The 18,360-nt window shown below is 55.7% G+C and overlaps 9 protein-coding genes across 9 annotated transcripts; 3 read left to right on the top strand and 6 right to left on the bottom strand.

The window, feature by feature from the left end:
• Positions 1 to 226: 226 nt before the first annotated feature.
• On the top strand, positions 227 to 2,390 carry B0H18DRAFT_1114942 (uncharacterized protein; the record flags this gene model as incomplete). Its single annotated transcript, XM_048033186.1, has 10 exons — positions 227 to 678; positions 740 to 891; positions 946 to 1,066; positions 1,124 to 1,175; positions 1,227 to 1,260; positions 1,326 to 1,396; positions 1,453 to 1,507; positions 1,556 to 1,602; positions 1,685 to 1,837; positions 1,887 to 2,390. The coding sequence occupies 10 exons, from the start codon at positions 227 to 229 to the stop codon at positions 2,388 to 2,390; spliced, it is 1,641 nt and encodes a 546-aa protein (XP_047898266.1).
• Positions 2,391 to 3,962: 1,572 nt separating this feature from the next.
• B0H18DRAFT_547177 (GPI biosynthesis protein family Pig-F-domain-containing protein) lies at positions 3,963 to 5,581 on the top strand. The gene is made up of 5 exons (XM_048038553.1): positions 3,963 to 4,473; positions 4,538 to 4,623; positions 4,679 to 4,828; positions 4,912 to 5,020; positions 5,074 to 5,581. Exons 1-5 carry the CDS (start codon positions 3,991 to 3,993, stop codon positions 5,227 to 5,229), a joined length of 984 nt encoding a protein of 327 aa, XP_047898265.1. The 5' UTR covers positions 3,963 to 3,990; the 3' UTR covers positions 5,230 to 5,581.
• B0H18DRAFT_1082795 (2-phosphoglycolate phosphatase) lies at positions 5,442 to 6,562 on the bottom strand (the record flags this gene model as incomplete). Its single annotated transcript, XM_048031588.1, has 6 exons — positions 5,442 to 5,542; positions 5,598 to 5,701; positions 5,760 to 5,959; positions 5,998 to 6,066; positions 6,117 to 6,263; positions 6,323 to 6,562. 6 exons carry the CDS (start codon positions 6,560 to 6,562, stop codon positions 5,442 to 5,444), a joined length of 861 nt encoding a protein of 286 aa, XP_047898264.1.
• Positions 6,563 to 6,665: 103 nt separating this feature from the next.
• Positions 6,666 to 7,719, bottom strand: B0H18DRAFT_979930 (60s ribosomal protein l34-b). Its single transcript, XM_048044430.1, has 3 exons — positions 7,275 to 7,719; positions 7,107 to 7,210; positions 6,666 to 7,054 (listed from the first exon to the last, which is right to left on the bottom strand). The coding sequence occupies exons 1-3, from the start codon at positions 7,431 to 7,433 to the stop codon at positions 6,973 to 6,975; spliced, it is 345 nt and encodes a 114-aa protein (XP_047898263.1). The 5' UTR covers positions 7,434 to 7,719; the 3' UTR covers positions 6,666 to 6,972.
• A 1,677-nt stretch (positions 7,720 to 9,396) lies between these two features.
• B0H18DRAFT_979904 (uncharacterized protein) lies at positions 9,397 to 11,180 on the top strand. Its single transcript, XM_048044429.1, has 9 exons — positions 9,397 to 9,458; positions 9,518 to 9,534; positions 9,664 to 9,700; positions 9,826 to 9,851; positions 9,906 to 10,010; positions 10,175 to 10,235; positions 10,286 to 10,348; positions 10,408 to 11,084; positions 11,137 to 11,180. The coding sequence occupies exons 1-8, from the start codon at positions 9,407 to 9,409 to the stop codon at positions 10,806 to 10,808; spliced, it is 762 nt and encodes a 253-aa protein (XP_047898262.1). The 5' UTR covers positions 9,397 to 9,406; the 3' UTR covers positions 10,809 to 11,084; positions 11,137 to 11,180.
• A 264-nt stretch (positions 11,181 to 11,444) lies between these two features.
• Positions 11,445 to 12,941, bottom strand: B0H18DRAFT_1092697 (uncharacterized protein). The gene is made up of 5 exons (XM_048032324.1): positions 12,884 to 12,941; positions 12,422 to 12,833; positions 12,171 to 12,349; positions 11,972 to 12,111; positions 11,445 to 11,913 (listed from the first exon to the last, which is right to left on the bottom strand). Exons 2-5 carry the CDS (start codon positions 12,507 to 12,509, stop codon positions 11,817 to 11,819), a joined length of 504 nt encoding a protein of 167 aa, XP_047898261.1. The 5' UTR covers positions 12,510 to 12,833; positions 12,884 to 12,941; the 3' UTR covers positions 11,445 to 11,816.
• A 315-nt stretch (positions 12,942 to 13,256) lies between these two features.
• On the bottom strand, positions 13,257 to 14,316 carry B0H18DRAFT_547026 (uncharacterized protein). Its single transcript, XM_048038552.1, has 4 exons — positions 13,984 to 14,316; positions 13,744 to 13,922; positions 13,468 to 13,685; positions 13,257 to 13,410 (listed from the first exon to the last, which is right to left on the bottom strand). Exons 1-4 carry the CDS (start codon positions 14,072 to 14,074, stop codon positions 13,287 to 13,289), a joined length of 612 nt encoding a protein of 203 aa, XP_047898260.1. The 5' UTR covers positions 14,075 to 14,316; the 3' UTR covers positions 13,257 to 13,286.
• Positions 14,317 to 15,228: 912 nt separating this feature from the next.
• B0H18DRAFT_546940 (uncharacterized protein) lies at positions 15,229 to 16,139 on the bottom strand. The gene is made up of 2 exons (XM_048038551.1): positions 15,722 to 16,139; positions 15,229 to 15,667 (listed from the first exon to the last, which is right to left on the bottom strand). Exons 1-2 carry the CDS (start codon positions 15,867 to 15,869, stop codon positions 15,378 to 15,380), a joined length of 438 nt encoding a protein of 145 aa, XP_047898259.1. The 5' UTR covers positions 15,870 to 16,139; the 3' UTR covers positions 15,229 to 15,377.
• A 975-nt stretch (positions 16,140 to 17,114) lies between these two features.
• On the bottom strand, positions 17,115 to 18,148 carry B0H18DRAFT_1082792 (class II aldolase/adducin N-terminal; the record flags this gene model as incomplete). The annotated part of the gene is made up of 3 exons (XM_048031587.1): positions 17,115 to 17,705; positions 17,729 to 17,892; positions 17,959 to 18,148. 3 exons carry the CDS (start codon positions 18,146 to 18,148, stop codon positions 17,115 to 17,117), a joined length of 945 nt encoding a protein of 314 aa, XP_047898258.1.
• Positions 18,149 to 18,360: the final 212 nt, after the last annotated feature.

The raw sequence follows: 18,360 nt of genomic DNA, 5'->3' as shown, positions 1-18,360 counted from the left end.
TGCTCCGTTGCTATGGGCAGGCTTAGTTACCATATGACGCAGCGGAACCACAGACCAAAGCGCATCAGCTTCCAAAAATGGTAATCAAGGTGGCGGGCGCAACCTGAAGAGTTGGCCACAGGGCCACAATGCATCGGGCATAAAAGCCATGTAGTTGTTCAAGACGACGCTTGAACTTGGATCTTTTTGCCCTCCTTTGTCACCCTGTGTCACTCTCTCGCCTCCCATGCCCAGGATCAGGATCACAGACAGATACTACGAACTCCGGGCCGAGGGTTACCCACAGGCTGACGACAATGGCACACCAATCAACTCCATGCCGGAGTCGAACCTCGAGCCTGAAGGCCACAGAGCACCAGCAAGATACGAGAGGGCAGTAAGTGCAGAGCCAGAGGATCACCAAGAGGGAACGTCAGCTGTTGTCGGTCAGGGATCATTCGACGACTCGGACCCAGAGGACCTTGAACACGACCGTGCAATGGAAGAAGAGCGCCAGAGATATCGTGCTAAAAGGAGCTACTACAGGGCAGCAAGCGTGGAGCCCGAAGAGCGCAGCGATGCGACGAGCTACGAACGAGCTGCAAGTCTGGAACCTGATTACTTTCGATTCTCAGCGATGCAAGACGTGTTGGACATACCCGAGCCAGCCGTCCTGCGCCTCCCCCACCGAAGCACCGAGTGCAGAACTATATCAACGTCAAAGACAAACGGAAGATCCCTCCCTCGATCTATAATGAAGTCATGAAGGCTCGCGCGGAGAAAACGCAGGAAGGAGGATTACTCAACGTCTGGCTGAATCGGATGAAATCAACTTCGACTCAATTACGACGCTCCTACAAGGTCTGAAGCAGAGAGAAATCTCAGTAGTCGGGCGATCTACCAATATCAAAGGTGACTGATTTAACGGATGCTTCGCTGCAGAGAAACTGATTACGAACTCTGCAGAGTTTGACGAGCGTAAGCATGATGCCACAATGCTTGACGTGTCCATCTTGTACAAGACGACGAAGTCGGGCCTTGTTGACGAACAGCTTCTGCTGTCGATAGAGTATGTACTAAACGAGAAGTGAGCGGTTTGCCACACTGAATCACGGGTTGTGACTGACCTCACGGTGTTCTGAAGCCCAGATGTCAGCGATCGCACCTACCTGCGCAACACGGTCCTGGAGCGCTTCGTGAGTCTGCCCTTAGACTTCCACCTTCAAGGGTCACTAACTGGACGCTAGTTAGTGGATATGGGTGCGAACATGGTCAACCGTAGTCGGTCAGGCGTCCATTTTACATATGTAACCCCGATCTTCTCGGCAACGTCGACCTAATGGTAGAACAGGCTTTGAGGCTAGTTACGTTGTTTGCAGAGAAACACGACATCACCGCTGAACGCCTGGTGATCTCGGTGAGTCGAACCTTGAACACATCCGCTATACATCGATACAATGATGCGTCTCGTAGATTCCGGCCACTGAATGCGGCATGCGCGCTGCGAAACGCCTCCGGAACGAGCATGGTATACGCACTAATTTGACTCTTGTAGCTAGTTTGATGCACGCTGCAGCTTGTCTGGAAACCGGGACGAACATTCTCAGTATCAACCATATGAAGGTAAGTGATGCGACACCGTACATTCGACGCTGAAGTTCATCTGTTTCCAGTGGTTCCAAGGACTGAATCCTGGGCGGCCAAGACTGAATCTACCGCAAGCATGCCGACGCGTCCCGATAGCAGCTGGAGAGATGTCTGGGCTTTGGGAGCGACACCTGGAGAAATCAATGCGGTCTGTGCATTACTCAAACTGCGCAACTCGTCGACCAAGCTGCTCATTTCCAACATGCGTCAGGTGAATTATCTCCTTCTATGCAGTGACAACTTCACTGACAATTCGTCAGTTGGATGACTTAGCGTTCCTACCTGATATCCACGGCGTCATCCTGGACACCGCCGACGCCGAGAAAGCAAACGAACTGCGATTGCCCTTCCATGCCAAGTCCGACGAGGAGGCAGCTGCCAAGGCGCAAGCAGTACTATATCCTTCCTCTTACCTATTGGAAGACGGAGCCTTGCTTGCAAGCTTACCCCAGTCGGAGAAAGATCAACATGTGTCGCGATTCGTGATGAGCAACGAAGCAGAACACTTGATAGCGTATCAGCGCAAGCTGGAAGAGAAGATCGAGGAAGCACTGGCGTACCGCATCTGGATTCGGGATTTGGACCCTCAGGAGCTGGAGGCGATGTATCGCGACGACGTCTTGAAGGAAGATCGACGTCAGCAAAGGGAAGAATATTTCAGAAAGGTGGAACTGCCAGAAAAAATCGAGGAGCCCAGTCCTCGGACAAATCACGTCGGGTATCGAATGGCGAAGACGACCTGGGATTTGGCTTTCAAAGCTTAGATCTGGGGACGAAGATTCTGAGGTCGGGGAGCGTTCGGACGAATCGTAGCATGTTTCCATGTATACGGCAATTCACCAACGCACCTAGGCGAGCGGGTCGGCCAGTCATCCAAAGCGAGCCGGAAGGCTCTCTAGATCTTGGATTGTGGGAAGGAACAGGATTCTTTGCGATCATCGGCGGGGGTATTGCGTCGTAGGCTGTATATTAATGTGTGAAGTGTTGTAGTCTATCATATTTCGGTTCAATCGCTATGCAGATGACACGTCTCGTTTCGACCCTTCTCCGACAGCTTGCGAGAATTATGCGGAATATCATCGAAGACGGTCAGCTGTGCCATACGAGCGAGATAGATGTCTTCACAGGAGAGTCGTCGAGCAGCGGTCCTAACTGGGAAACCATGAGTGGACGACACCGTCGGGACGTACGGTGGGTATATGGCCGGACTGAAAAGCCGTTGCTCGTTAGCACCGAGTCGTGGAGATCTAGGCGATAAGATCGCTTGCCATGCGTATTCCGCCTGTTCGAAACCTGCACGGTTAGCGTGTTTCGGGAGTCTGGTTCCCAACAACGGCGGCGACGGTGTCCCGCGGAATCACCACTCGGATGGGCTCCTGAGATGGCATGGGATTGGTGGCGAGCGGAGCGCTGTGACTCTCGCCCCTGGACATCTGGACGGCAAACGGCGCGACTAGCGCAATATGGACGTGCTTCCAAACGAAGCAGTTAGCTCTCAAGGATCTTGGGTACGGGCCCATCACACCTGGAAAACCCTTCCTGCGCTCTAGTCTGGAATTGCACACATCTACGAGTTGGACTGAGACTGGACTGAGAACGCACAGTTGTTTCTGGAGACGCGCAATTTCACGACTGACAACACCCTGTCATTTCTGTGCAACCGGACAGCGAGAAAAATCCGTCCTTAAAGCCGACTCCGACGCCACAGAAGAGAGGCTGCATTCCGAGACGAATGTCGCGAGCCTGATAGCTGATTTTCAGTCGTCCGATTCGCTGCCTGTGCGTCTGTTGGTCTTCGTACATTGTACCCGAGTGGCTTGCTGAAATTGGACCGTGCCTGCACCCGACGAGTTTCACCCAACCATCGGCCACAAGACGTCAGGCAGTGAAGCTAGTGAAGGACTGAGTGCATACGTACTTACCGAAAGTGGATTCGAGGGGCAATGGATCGTTGACGAGCATGCGGCGACGACGTTCCGGAGCATGCGTGCCCAATTTGTGCTCGCCGTTGTGTACCAAAGAAGTATAAACGATACATAAGCCCTTCGCTGGCGGGTGCTCACTTCGAAGGCGATGCATTGAATTGAGGCGCTAGGCCTACGTGTCCTGACCGGCGGCTAGTTCTTGCCTGCGATTCTGACAACCCGCGCTGCCGACCTGACTTACGAGAAGATTTTCGACGACATCGAGGAACTGAATTTGCGCCCTGAGGCATCGTCCATCGTGCCAGTGGTCAAAGAGTGAAGTCCCCAAGCAGTCCCCACTTGTCCTACTTGGCGCTAAGATCACGTGCCAGTAGCAAAGCGCGTCGTAGCGTGTTTTATTCGATTTTGCCAGTATCGTACCCGCTTGATCCTAGCCACGATGCCACAACTACCACTTCGTCTCCGGAAAGCCCAAGTGGCGAAAGCAGGAATCCCGAAATCTTTGGACTCCCAGCCTACAGCAAATCCGGTGCCCGTTGATCACAGACCTGCGCCCTTCTTTCCCCTCGCCCGATACGCCTCGGTGACCGGTGTGCACGCCTGCCTGCTAGGTTTCACTGCGCTGTATCTGCCGCGTTCTTCGCTGTCATTCTTTACCTCCTTCAGTCTGTTTGAAACTGGTCCGGAAAGCACGGCTCCGAGTGACGAGGCACATTCGGACGCTCTCTACCTGCTGACCAGCAGTCCCGCCAGAACGGTCGCATGGTTGTGTGCGGGGGCATTGCTCCTGCAACCTTGGTGGGCCGCGTGGATCGAGTCGTGGTCGCGCGAAGCGAGCCTGCAACTCAAAGGTGACAGGGACGCGGCAGAAGTGAGCAAAGACAAGCTGGAGCGGAGTATATTCAATAGCCAGCGAGTCGCGGTCAGTGTTCCGCGTAAGCACACGGACATGTAACTGACGATGCCCCGCGCCGCGGATTGTGCAGGCTGCTACACACGCGTCGCTGACGACATTTGCTGCGTCCCTGGCGTTTTATATGGTCATCGTGCTCTTCGGGGCACCCCTCGCGAGGTAGGTACGCAGGGTCGTCTTCTCGTCCCTTCGTCTATCTGAATCCCGTGTGAAGTCATGCTCTGCACACCTACTTCCTCGCGCTGCTTCTCGCGCTACTCATAGCGTGGACGCCTGCCTACATCCTGGGTGCACCCACGCTCGGATCGAGCACCGAAGCATTAGTGATTAGGTTGACTTGGATCCGGCTCTTCGCAGAGCTCAGGTGCGTTAGTCTGTCAGCCCTGCGCTGCATTGACTGCTCGCGTATCCTTTCTCACCGTAACCTCATGATCATCTGCCACACAGACCGAGGACACCTATCGAGCGGGCCATGGTCTACCCAGCCATTGGCGCTGTATTCGGATGCTGGTCCGGGGCCATACCGATAGGTCTTGACTGGGAGCGGCCATGGCAGGTCGGTTGCTTTCAAAGACTCACTGTGTTGCTCTCACTTATGAGGTCCGGCAGGCATGGCCATTGACCCCGGCGTATGGCGCCGTCGTGGGTTACATCGTTGGCTCGTTAGGCGCGTTCCTGGTGAGCGCGGTGGTGTGGCTCGCGGAGACGGACGTCCTGGCGCCCCCATTCACCTCAGCGAAGCCACCAAAGAATCGGCGTCGATAGCCCATTCAATGCGCATCCTCTAATCAGACTACGCCAGTTGTATCGTGTGGCTACACGCTCGATTGAGAGCTCTGCTCCAACATAGAACAACCTATGAGAACCCACTCTTCCCTCACATGGGACGCTCTCTATCCGTGCCACGTTCTATACACGCATCGCGTCTATTCCGGTATGCTTCGCCCATCTATCCGCGGGTTCGACTACACCGCACGTCATGAGATCGCAGCACGCAGGTCGCCGATTGAGTTCGTCAAATAGGTCGGAATCGTCGTCGACGCGCTGGGGCCGACGACTTCCGACTCGTGCGTGATGCCTGGACACGCAAAGTCAATGCTGGGCGAACACGAGGCGTTTTGCAGCCGACGCACCTGTCAGCACGAGCAGCGTGGAGAGCCCTCCTCGGTTGCCAAACTCGATGTCCGTGTTGAGCCGATCTCCCACCATGATCGCCCGCGCGGGGTCAAACTGGTACCTGCGCCCTCATCAGCACACAGTCGATCGTCGCGGGTCAGTCGAGTTTGGCGACGCACTTCGCCTTGATACAGTCCATCATCGTCTCCGCCGGCTTCCCGATGCTCAGCGGCTCCCGCCCGAGTGCGCAGGCGAGCGGCGCGCTGATCGAGCCCGCGCCGGGGAGGAGGCCGTCCGCGCTCGGGTACGTGCTGTCGATGTTCGTCGCGAGGAAGACGCAGCCGGGGTTGCGGCGGAGGTAGGTGAACGCCTTGGAGAGCTTCGTGTAGTTGATGAGGTGTCGAGCCCGCAGAGGACGGCGCCCACGTCGGGGTCGGGCTGGAAGTCCTTCAGATGGAACTCGGCGAGCGTGTTGTCCGCGGGGTCCTGTGCGGTGTGGGTGCGAGCGAACGGGGAGCGGGAAGCGCGGGACTGACCGTGCCGCCGAGGTGCTGGATGCCCTCTTCCTCGAGCTCTTCCTCAAGGCCCTTCATCCCGACGACGTAGACCTTCTTGTGCTTCGGCATCTTCATCACCGTAGAGATGTAGACGGCGGACGCATACGCTGAGCCAAAGACCTCATCCTAGAACAGGGTGCATGTGTGAGATCGCGCTGAGAGAGGCGACGGCCGGGAGCACTCACGACGCGAGCCTCTAACCCAAGCTGGTCGAACTTCTTCTTGTAGCTCTTGCGCGACTTGGTCGCGTTGTTGGTGACGAATAGGATGCGCTTCTTATGTGTGCGCAGGAGGTTGAGCACCTCGGGGACGCCTTCGACCAGGCGATCGCCCTGCCACAGCACGCCGTCGCAGTCGAACAGCCAAGTGTCATACTTGTCGAGCAAACTCGTGTAGTCAGGAGATGAGGACAGTCTCTTCGCCATTGTGCGTGCAGTGAAGCTCAAAGGTCTTATTTAAGAGGTTGAAGCCGGCGAAGGCAAGGGTGCATGTCCGCATCGTCTCTGAATAAGTCGCTCACACGCGGAACGCCGGTCCCAATCGATTACCGCGGTCCTTAGAGTTGGGTCGCATCTCCAGACTGAGCTAAAGCGGACTATATGGTCGGGCGGCAGGGCACAGTGGTAGTCGACACTGACTGAAGGAGCAAAGTGGGTGTACCATGCATACTGACCTCATCGGTCAATGTTTTCTTGGTCATGGGTAGGCAGTATACATGTATGCATAGCGCAGGAAACGAGAAGGGCATCATCACAACACGCGCGGAGGGCGTCCCAGCCATCCGTACAAGGGCCCCGCGGCACCGCACACCAGAGCAGAGGAGGGAGAGGGCGCTCTACTTCCTGCCCGGCTTCTGTTGCGACTTGATCACCTTCTTGACGATCTTTGCCTCCTCGACGAGGAATGCCCGGAGGATGCTGGTGAAGAAGAGCTTAGCGATGGTTGCATCCGCATAGGGTGAGGGCGTACCGCTGCCTGACGCAGTCACCGCATCTCGAGCCACCGTATGCCCTGCGCACGGTCTTCTTCGTCTTCGATACTGTCGCGTACTGGCGAGGCCGGAGAGCAATAATCTATGGAACCAGCTTCGTGTTAGTCTCCAGGCAAGAACTCCCGTACACGAATCGGCGGACGTACACCCGGCAGCGCGATGCCACAGTCTCCGCACTTGGGGGCGGTCGCAAGCTTTTTAATGTGGTGGTAGACAAGCTTGCCACCTGGCGTCTTCACAACCCGTCGGCGGTTGGAGGTGGTGTTGTAAGGGTTGCGCTTGCGGAGCGTGACGCGTTGGGCCATTGTGAATGCTGCAGGAACTCAATGTTAGCGGATTGTCCTATCACTCACACGGCCCTTTCAAAGCATTCTGCAGCCCCTTCCCCTCCTGTGCCTCGTCCCGTTGCTCTCTGCCACTACACAGCCCAGCTCTTCCCCATCCCCTCGAACCGACCCCATCAACTCCGAGGAATTACTCACATTATTGACCGGAGAGAAGAGGTACGCCTGCAAACAGTGTTTCAGCACCTCAGACACCTGTACTAACATAAATTGAGCTATACTCACCTTGTTCTTGAACTTGCTGAGGCCCGCGCCGATGTCAGTACTGAATGAGGAAAGCGCTAGTGTGTGTGGCTTGCAACTGTACAGTACGCGGAGACTGCCGAGAGCCCATGGGGAGCGTGGGAACCGCCTTCTCCCGATGTCTGCACAACGCGCCTCATCGTTTTGGGTCCGTTCAACTCGCGTTCGCATTCGTCCGGTACTCTGCTTGCTCTATCCCCGGTGATTGGCATCTGGTTTCTCAAGGCCCTTTTGGAGGGGACCGTCTGGCTGGATAGATTCGCCCAGTTGCACCTGACATGTCCGTCCGACGTCCGGTGGCTCGACAGTGGTCCATTCGCAAATCAAACTGCGCAGAAGCTTCATGTCGCCGTTAGGAGCTGTGCACCGACTCGGACACCTCTGTCATACTCCCCGATCAGATGTGGCCAGGCGTGGTCAGAATCTCTACGTTCGCTACAGCAGTGCTTCGGCTTCTCAACATGGCACGGCGACTTTTGTTCTGGATTGAAACACCGATTCCTCCGTCTGGCTTCTAGGATGTCTTCCCGCGAGTCACTTCTGGTCCAGAATATCGACGGTGGGTCCGAGTGCGACCCTTTGGAATCATTGTCGTTACCCTGTGGCTCGTGGTGGTCGGTGTTCAGCGACCTGCTTCCTCTTCTTACAGCTCATGCCTGGATCACAACTGACTGCAGCTTTGTTGTCTTGCCTACTATTTGCTGTCATCGATTCCGGAGGTTCGTCCCGATACTGCTAGCCTCTCACTATCACCGCTCCGCCGCGATGTCTGGCGTATGTCTAGTCGCAGCAGGTTTTCGTCACGGCGATCTCGGACTACACTGGTTGCTTCTAGGCTTGCAGCGCTTCGAAGCTTCCTCGTCACGGTGTACTTGCGATTGGTCTGGTGCGAATATGATCGTTTGTCATCCTGTCCAACTCACCAACTCATGTGAGCTGTTGTCTTCCTGTAGATCTTTATTTTTGTACACTCGACAATACGATGTCTTGCATCTAACTTATGATGCACATGAATCTGTATCAGAGGTGCAGCTTTGGCGACATGACGGATAGCAGTGGTCTCCTTTGCTGACTGACATTGAGCCAAAGAATAAAACTACTATAAGGTGACTTCATGATCGGGCAGGCCGTGTAGTTGCCCTGAGACAAGATATTTACACTGACCCAACACTGACCAGTGCACATCGTCGTACGTGTGCCTTTGTCGAGACTTTGGCCATGGGGACCTCGGGGATGGACAGCGGTGGCGCCGGGCTGTTGTGCAGCACAATAGTGAAGACGTGCCATTTAGAGCCTGACAGTGATCTTCTGCCTGAATCCGCCTTGTCTTTGACCATTATTGTCCGTCTACTGCGGCAAGGCTGTGTGCACGCCCTCCCGCCAACGACCACCTCGACCAACCCGCCGCAGTCACACCTTGCCTCGTTCTCTCATCCTCACCGCATCCCGCCCGCATCTGTACCGCCTCCAGCGCCTCAAACTCAGCGCGTACCTACCGAGAGACATAACGTGTTTGGGCCAGTCAGCAGGTAGCTGCCCTATTTATCGCCACCCGAAGCCTGGTCCACGATGAACACACGACCACCCCCGACACAAGGTACCCCGCCTCCTCAGCGTGCTTGCAGGCAGCCGTACTGAGAGCCTCCTGTCTCCGTGACCACATCTGTATCTGTTTCGACATAGGGCCATCCATGGTTCTCCGGCGAGCGTACGCCTATAACTTGCGGCCAGTAGTGGGCGCTGGTGAGTGACGTTATCCTGAATCGAAGTGGGCGGTCATAAACGCGTTGGTGGTGGCACAGTCGCGCTCTTCTGCGCAGTATGGTCGTTACTCGAGTGAGTCGCTCTGCTTTTTGTACCGTGAGCGTTCGTTGAACACACTCCTACTCAGATGCGTAAGTCCTCTCTCCCGTACTGCATGCGCAGGTCGTCACGCAGCTCGCCATAGATTGGGGCGTTCCGCAGCGTGACAACAGACAAGCATTGTAAGTCTACTCACCTTACTACTCCACCGCGCATTCAAAGCATACTCTCTGCAGATGAGGCGAATAAAATCGCGACTTTTCTGTCGTGCTTGGAATCATATATGCTGTTGTTACCGGAATCGAAGCGTTTGGTGTCATGACTGCTATTTCGGTGAGCACGGCAAGCCGCCTGCACACCTCCCGACGCTGATATATCCGCAACCAGCAACGGCCGTGGATGGCACGGATATACGCCTTGCTGTCTGTCGGCTCTGCGCTTGCGGTCGTGGCGGCTGCTTTCATGCGGGTCATTGCACACTTCACCCTCAAGGTGAGTATATGCGGTCGTAGTCAGCTCACATTCGCTCACGGAAGTCTGCTACCAGAACGACTTGATCAACGAATGCACACAGATCGTGACAGGCGATACTCTTGTCTACGTAGGCTCATCGCGTATCTTTCTGCCGGAGCCTGCGGCTGACCTATGTACGACAGGAATATGGTTTCTGGGGCCCATCGTTCGAAACCAAGCTCGACGGTCCCGAGGCCGCAAGCTGTGAGTAGGCCTCAGGTGCACTTCACGCGCATCGCTCACATGTCTCTTAGACTGCAATAACCTCTGGCATCACGACTCCGCCGTTGAGATCATCTCGCTCATCATCGAGATGCGTACGTTCAACTCCCTTCTACACTACCCTCTCCACCACTAATACATGCGCCGCACGCAGTACTCGCTGCGTTCTTCAGCTCGCTCTCCTTCGCGTACTACCACCAGCTTCTCGACCCCACCAGCGCCGCCAACGTCACCCGTCGCCCAGGGCCCGGACCCGCGCCCGCCCCCCAGCGCGACTTCGACGACGGCCCCGGAGCGGGTGCGGACTACCCCTCGCACTACAACCCTCCGTACCTCGGGTACGACGCGCCGCCCGCCATCCCGCCGTACGACGAGACCGATGGTCCGAAGGGGGACCTGCCCTATGGCGGCGCGAAGCCGCCGATGTACAGCGAGGACGACATCGCGACGTATGGCGGATACGACGCCGGCGCGAAGACGGCGGATCCGTTCGCGGATTTTGACACGGGGAAGCCGAGGAGGGAGGCGACGGGCGAGCGGGGCGAGTTCGTCTGAGCTCTGCGCGAGGATGCGGTTCGCTGTTCGTGCCTTGCGTTCCATTCCGTTTCGCGGTCTCCCCTTCTCGATTGTGTTCTGCTCTCACGCCCGCCATGCCCTGCTTTTTGATGACTCGATCACGTCGGACAGTTTCATGCCGTAGTTTAGGTTCTGCGTTTGCTTGCTTGCTTGAGCGCTTTGTCGCCGCTGGACTTTTACAGTAGTGTACTACTATCTGAATGTGCGTACTACCTCCACACCGTTGGCGTTATGAGAGATGTGGTGATTAGTACCGTGAGTGTGTGGCTCTCGTTAGGCTCTCACCACCGTTAACACCCAGGCACAGCCTAGTAGCGTCTTCTGGGAAGTTCCTCATGATCAGTTCGGGATGTCCTTCGCCTGGATCGAAGCCTGCAGTGTGAACATCCATGGCCAAGTATAGCTCTTGTCATACTATGCCAGTGGCCAACCTACCAGTGCAGGGAAGGCGTGTGTGTCCCGTCTGTCGAACAGCGTCTGGGCAGATTAAGACGGACATGTGGGTTGGCACTGGCACTGGCACGGGAAGGACACTTCAGAGTGTTCGAGCTCGACGAGACTGCTGGTCTGTGGCTTGCATCCGCCAGTCGCGGAGGTGGACCGTCCTGGCAGTCTAGTTGCTCAGACTCCATCTCGCAGGATTGATATCTTCACATACAAGGGGTGATCACCAAAATAATGCTACTTCGGCTCGCTTGGCATCCGAGTTGCGTGCACAGCACCCTGGTATACATGCACACAGGAATAGATAGCTCTAGTCTGGAGTCGCATCCAAGGATTCAAATACTTTAGGGAAACCCTTTGGCTATCAACGTTTTGACGCTACACCGGCGGCAGGCACCCAGGCGGTATATGTTAGTCGAGCTTCCGCCACAAACGTATGTAGCTCCCAGAGTTGTCAGATCCTCCTCTTTTGGCATTTCTGCGCTCTCGAACCCAGGCTGATCATCGAGACCATCATGATCACTGAACGTGGACGAAGTGTGATCAAAGAACAAACGCGACGGCGCCAATCGCAGCCAGGCCTGCGAAGGCGTTGGCAGAGTGCGAGGTCGCACCGCTGGCAGACGTGGTAGCTGCGGGACTGGATTCGACGTCAGACATGGCGTGAGGGTTGCGACGTGCTTCGAGAATGCACTTACGCGGAGGACGAGGCAGAGTGCGTGCCGCTAGCAGTAGTAGACGTTGCACGAGTGCTGGCGGAGCCTGACGCACTGCCAGAAGCAGATGCACTGCCCGTGGCAGAGGCAGCAAGGGAGCCGGTCAGACTCAACGACACGCCCTAGTCGAGAATGATATGATCAGCTGAGCCCGAGTCTGTCTAACATCCCGTGGACGTACGGCTTGCGCGCACAGAGCCTCAGCGGCTTGTAGCGCGCTGGACAGGTCGCCAGCAGAGCAGCTACTCTGGACGCAGGACTCGACGCTGTCGACGAAGGCGGAGCTGGAGCAAAGACATTTCTCATCGCTGGAGCTGCAACCGCTGGTGTTTGCGCTTCCGATGCAAGTCTCTGCGCAGGCTGGAGAAGGGGACGGATGACTCGTCAGCGGTCTGCAGCGCAGCAACGGACAAGTTGGAAGCGGAGACGTACTGGGGAGGCTTTGGCGCTCGAGGAGGTTGGTTGCGGACGTGGTGGCGAGGGTCGTGGCAAGCACGGCGAGGGCGAAGGCGAAGCGCATCTTGAAGTTTGGACTTGAGAGCAGGATCGTGCAAGACACCGTCAGTGGTGCAGTGAGGATACCTCGTTCTCCGAGTGTGACTGGCGACGAACAGTAGAGTGGAGTATGCGAGCTGCTTAAGTAGATATCCTTCTCTGTGTGGCCAGAGCGCAGTCACGAGAGAGATGGACTCTGGGACCCTTCATCATGATAGACCGATTTGATGGGTTCCTGCAACTATCACTCTGTGGCGAACGTTCAGAGGCTAGAGCTACGTAGCGCTTTTGTGGGCGTTTGACCTAAAGTTGAGCAGCATCTCCAGCCAGCCTGGGCCGCCAGCGTCCACTAAACACGGTGATCAGTACATGTGAGTCCATTCACTACAACTGACCTACCAACCCTGCAGCACGACTCTGGTCCAATGCATGCTGGACGCCGTGAAGCAGCTCAAAGTTCCGGTGATTCCTCGCTATCATTTGCTCGCGTCTCGCGCATCATGATCATCATGTGATCCTGACCTGCGGTGGTTCGTATGCCCGACGCTTCTTCTGTGGCTCCTCACTGCCCCTCCGTTCTCGACAGATAGCTCAAGTATCATCTGTCAATTACATGCATGGCAAAAGAATCCGAATTCGAACCGCGTGTACAGCATATATACATAGTACCCACAAGAATAAGTTAACAGCGCTGGCCCGACGATTCAAATGTGTTAGGGAAATCCGTTGCTCACACAGTTAGACCGGCGACGCTGCTTGGCACCACTATACTCCAGAACCCACACTGACCACCTAAGACTAATCAGGGAACGCGGTTGAAGGGCGGTCGAAGAGCAAGCACAACGGCGCCAATCGCGGCGAGGCCTGCGAAGGTGTTGGCGGCGTGCGAGGTCGCCCCGCTGGCAGAAAATGGTGTAGATGCAGGACTGGATCGAACGTTAGATATGATACGAGGTTCCGACGTGCTTTGAGAATGCACTCACGGGTATGATAAGGTGCCGCTACCCGTCGCGGAGGGCACACTCGGGCCGCTGCTGGCGTAGGCAGACGTGCCGGCGAGCGCTGACATAGCCGTACATGCAGACGCATTGGACACATCGGAGGAGGCAGGTATACTGGCGGAGATGGATACTGTGACGCTGGAAGATGTCGACACACTGGAAGACACAGTAGCTGACGTAGATGCGCTCAACGATACACCCTAGCGGGGAACGACAACTCAGCTACTTCTGAGCCTGACCAACGTCTTACAAGCTTACTACTTTCGCACAAAAAGCCTCGAAGTACTCTTGCGCATTAGCCAAGTCGCTAGCTGAGCAACTGCTCTGGACGCAAGATTTGATGTTGTCGACGAAGGCGGAGCTGGAGCAAAGACACTCATCGTCGCTGGCGCTGCAGCCGCTGGTGTTTGCGCCTTCGATGCAAGCCTCTGCGCAAGCTGAGATGGAGCGGCCGTCAGCAATCTAAAGGTTGGTAGTTGGTGGGAAGTGAGGACGTACAGGGGAGATGTTGGCGCTTCAAGAAGAGGTTGGTGGCGACCGTGGTGGTAAGTGTCGCGGCAAACACAGCGAGCGCGAATGCGAAGCGCATTCTGATTCCTGAACACACTGCTAGAAGCGCGGTTGTGCCAGCCACCGTCAAGTATACAAGGAGAGTGTGTCGGTCTCGTGTGAGCGGTGAAGAGTAGAATACATATGCAAGGTACTGTGTGCGGCCAGAGCGCGGTTACGAATGAGATGGGATAGGACAGTCTATCATGATACTTAGACTATTTCAGGTTCGCTCACATATCGCTCGGGGAATGAACATCTAGACATAATGCTTCTGCGGACGTCGACGTCCAGTTCGCCAACGTGAAGCGCCACCGCGGCGGCCAGCCCTCAGACTGGCAAGCATCCATGAACGGAACACGGTGACCCAGCTTTCATGTGAATTGAGCTTAAGTCACTACTCACAACTGTGCAGTGCGACTATCATGTAGTCTAGTGCATGATACACGCTGCGGTAGAACTCAAACTGAGGACACGGTGATTCATCGACATCCTTACCTCGAATATGGATGATCAGATTTAAAGCCTGCGGTAGTTCGAATGCTAGAAGATGCGGGCGGCCGGTTACTGCATCTCAATACTTAACAGATGATTGAAGTACAGTACGATCTGCCACAATCCGTCGTAAGTGGATTCAGCTGTACGATGTACCATTACAAGTCGGACGCACCCATCTTCCCGATGCGAACTCTCGCATCTCGCCCCAGTGATACAGTATGTATTTGATACGTCAATGCGCATAGCCATAATATTGATGCCAAGTAATGACAAGAAGACGTGAAGAAGAGTAGCAGCAAGAGAGCAGCAAGAGGGCAGTCACTGCAGGTCGCCGAGTCCGAAGAACGGGATGACCGCGTGAACTGCACGTGATCGTGCGGTGGTCAACCGTGGCTGAGTCAGGCTGACGCGTCCTCCTCCTCGAGCGCGACAACCTGAGCCGTACATACTCCGGAATTACCTCCTCCTCCTCCTCCTCCGGTGTGTATATTTGGCCCCGACAGTCAACACAGCTAAGTGTCTATTCGTTACGCTTTAGGATCAGATGATGGTGCTGTTACTTTTGATCAGGCATTGTTACAATCCACGTCGAACGACCTGAGGCCCGAGTGCCGGCTGCATGCACGACATCGTCTGGAAACTGGGCTGAGATCGCATTCCGGTCGGGCAATTTGTCTGCACCACGTGTGCACAGTGATGCCATGAACTGCAGCGTTATACATCCATTCGTCCAGGTCAGAGCTGGCTTATTGCGACCGGTGGTACGCATTAATATTAATGCTGTGATTTACATGTTCTAGTATCTCTATAATCGCTAACCCGCACGCAGGCTTCTTGGATTAATGTTAATCAAGTCTTGCTTGCACAATGAAGGAGGGGATGGTTATGTTCATGCCCTGTAGGATAGGGTCAGCTGGGTGAGCGGTCGATGCAATTCCTGCGGCACTTACGACACTGTCGCAAGCATCCCCCGCAATCTTCGTATATTCGTCTGCGTCCTCCGCAGAACAGTTGGCACCGATACATTCGTAGAGGCTTTCCGCGAACGTTAGGTCGCTGCAGAGACATGTCGCGTCTGGGATGTGCATGCTGCAGTTGCCATAATTCGCCCCTTCCCAGCAGGTGGCTGCGCAAGCTGGTCATTGCGCTTTCAATGCATGCGCTCCAGTACTGGTAAGCAGACTCTCACTTGGTATAGTTTCCATCAAAAGGTCCCTGATCCCGCACAGTGGTGTAAACCCATGACCGTGGCGGTGGTCTTGGAACCCATTGCAGAGCAGGAACCACGCTGAGCAAGTGATAAAGACGGCGGCCGCGTGCATCATTGTAAGAAGCATGGTCTCGATGGTGTAGATGACTGTGTACGGGTAATAGGCTGGAGGCGTGAGGTTTGAGAGATGTTCGGGATTATGTGTAAGGTAGTCAATAGAGGTGAGACAGTCCGATGCCTTCCCTGGTGGAACAATTCGGCTTATGTATGCGCCCGCAGCTTGGAAGTTAACTGGGGCAAGAAGGCTGAGCAGCTCCTCGATACATGGATACGACTCGATTTCGAGAACCCTTGACACCAACGACACAGCAACAGCACAACCATCGGAGCCGTAAGTTTATCAACCCCGCGCCGGCTCTCCCGCCACTGGCCCCTGGATACAACATATGATGACGACTCGCAGTGTCGCTTCATTCGAATTTCCCCGCCCCCATGTCCTCCACTCATCATCTGTGTCATCGCCTACCAGATCCTTCTCTAAAGTGACCTTTGCAACTCATACCTCCCCGAGCGTACACACTGCAATTCCTCGAAAGGCTCTCGGCGCACTGCCGCATTCAATGTCAAAGCCACTGGTCCGAACTGTACGTGGTAGCAGGTGAGTGTCCTAGTCACTGGCAGTGACATTGATCGACAGCAGACTCATCATCTTGCACTGTCGTGACTCGGAGGTGACGGTGAGTGTGGTTCGCACAGCAGACGTGTCCGTGCCCGAGGCACAGCCGAGATGGGAGGTAGACCACATTGATTGAGTCCACGCGCGTGTGCAGACGACTTTGAAAAGCGAAGTTCCCAGGTCGGAGGTGAATATGGTGAGCGCATTCTCCCGTGGACAAGAAAACATCAATGATGGACAGTCACCTGCAGTCTGTACAATCTAAACGACGGGCGTGCTCCGTGCAGTTGGTGGTTCCGATATGACTCTCACAGCGGCGCGGGCCAATTGGGTATACGAGCAAGCCCAGTATCTCATTGGTCATTCATAGATCCAATGAAATACTGCAAGAGCGCAACAGCCAATGCAACGGACCAATGGTGGCGCTTCTGTATCGCTCCTTCCATCATCGGTCAAAATGATGAACCTTGTGCGCTTTGTTGTTGACTTACACACCATCGCTATGGCGAGCCGTCGAAGTCCACAGCACACAGTGCGCGCTGTACGACTACTGTTCGATCGATGTCTAGGATTGGCCACTCGGTGCTCCGGATGAACACCGCCGAGCCGCTTCAAGATGCATACGACTGAGCCCAGTGCAATAGGTGATGTCCATACTCATACATGCGTCGGACGTACTGCTTTTCAGATGACTATCTACAGGCCCTTGAAATCGTCGAACTTGCCGTTGCAAGTCTCGTACTCGAAGTCATACTCTGGCTGGAAGTCCCAGTACAAGACCTCGGGGTCGCTGGACGTCTTGAAGTTGTACGCAGCCTCCTCTGGCGAGATCTCGGCGACCTTTTCACCCCTCGCCTCGCCGACCATGACCTTAAGCTCGATGTCGCAGCTGCGCTCCATCAGGCCGAAGAGGTAGCAGGCCTCGTCGACCGTCTTTCCGACGGTCAGGAGACCATGGTTCATGAGGATTGCGCCCTTGGTCGTCTCGCCGAGGGCCGCCGCGATCCTGCGTCCCTCGTCGTCTGCCATGACGATGCCGCCGTAGTTGGCGTAGACGGCTTGTGCGTCATAGAGGGTGCACATGTCCTGCGTGAGCATACGCAGAGGACGTTGGAATGTGGAGAACGCGCGCGCCGCGGTGGTATGGCAGTGACAGGCGGCATGCACGTCCGGGCGAGCCTGGTGGACCGCGCGGTGGATGAAGAACCCCGCTTCGTTGATAGGTCGCTTGCGGTTACCTCCGACCACTTTTCCCGTCTCCATGTCCACAAGGACCATGTCCGAGGCCTTGAGAAGTCCGTAGTGGACACCGAGGGGTTCATCCAGATGGCGCCCGGAAGCTCGGGGTCTCGGACGGAGATGTGTCCAGCCAAGCCCTCGGTGAAGCCGGCGCGCGCCCAGTACCGGAAGGCGGCGGCCAGATGAGCGGTCAGGTAGGCACGCTCCTCATGGATCGAATTGAATGTCGGGGGTCCTAAACGAAGATTCCGAGGCGAGTCAGACAGGCCTGCGTTATACGAAGAGGTGCGGATCCACATACGAGCAAGGGCAATATCGCCATGGCAGATCGCCTCTCGAGGCGATTGCTGGTCGGGGTCTGCAGTCGTCTTAGGGACGACATTGCGGGAGACATGCTTGGGATCACCGCTTCGGGTGCCCTTGAGCTGTATAGCGATAGACTCGGGGATGGTCTGAGTCTGAGTCTCGACGGCAGAGGCAGGTGGCGACATGTCGATTGAGCGGGCGATGTGTTACTGGCACGATATCATCCAAGTACCCTGAGGAGCATATTTATACGCAGTTGGGGTTATTTGAAGACGACCTATGACCCGACGGAGCACCGCAGCTCCTCAGGTGTAGAGTCATATGCGGTGCAGGGTTCCTTGAGATAGCGAATGACTTCGTCTGCAATACAGGTTCGAAGTGTTATCTGCCACGGTGG

The sequence above is a fragment of the Fomitopsis serialis genome (genome assembly GCF_022376445.1).
Source record: "Fomitopsis serialis strain Sig1Antser10 chromosome Unknown B0H18scaffold_6, whole genome shotgun sequence".
Lineage (NCBI taxonomy): Eukaryota > Fungi > Basidiomycota > Agaricomycetes > Polyporales > Fomitopsidaceae > Fomitopsis > Fomitopsis serialis.
The sequence above is the reverse complement of the archived record's forward strand: the minus strand, read 5'-3'. Positions and strand labels throughout refer to the sequence as shown.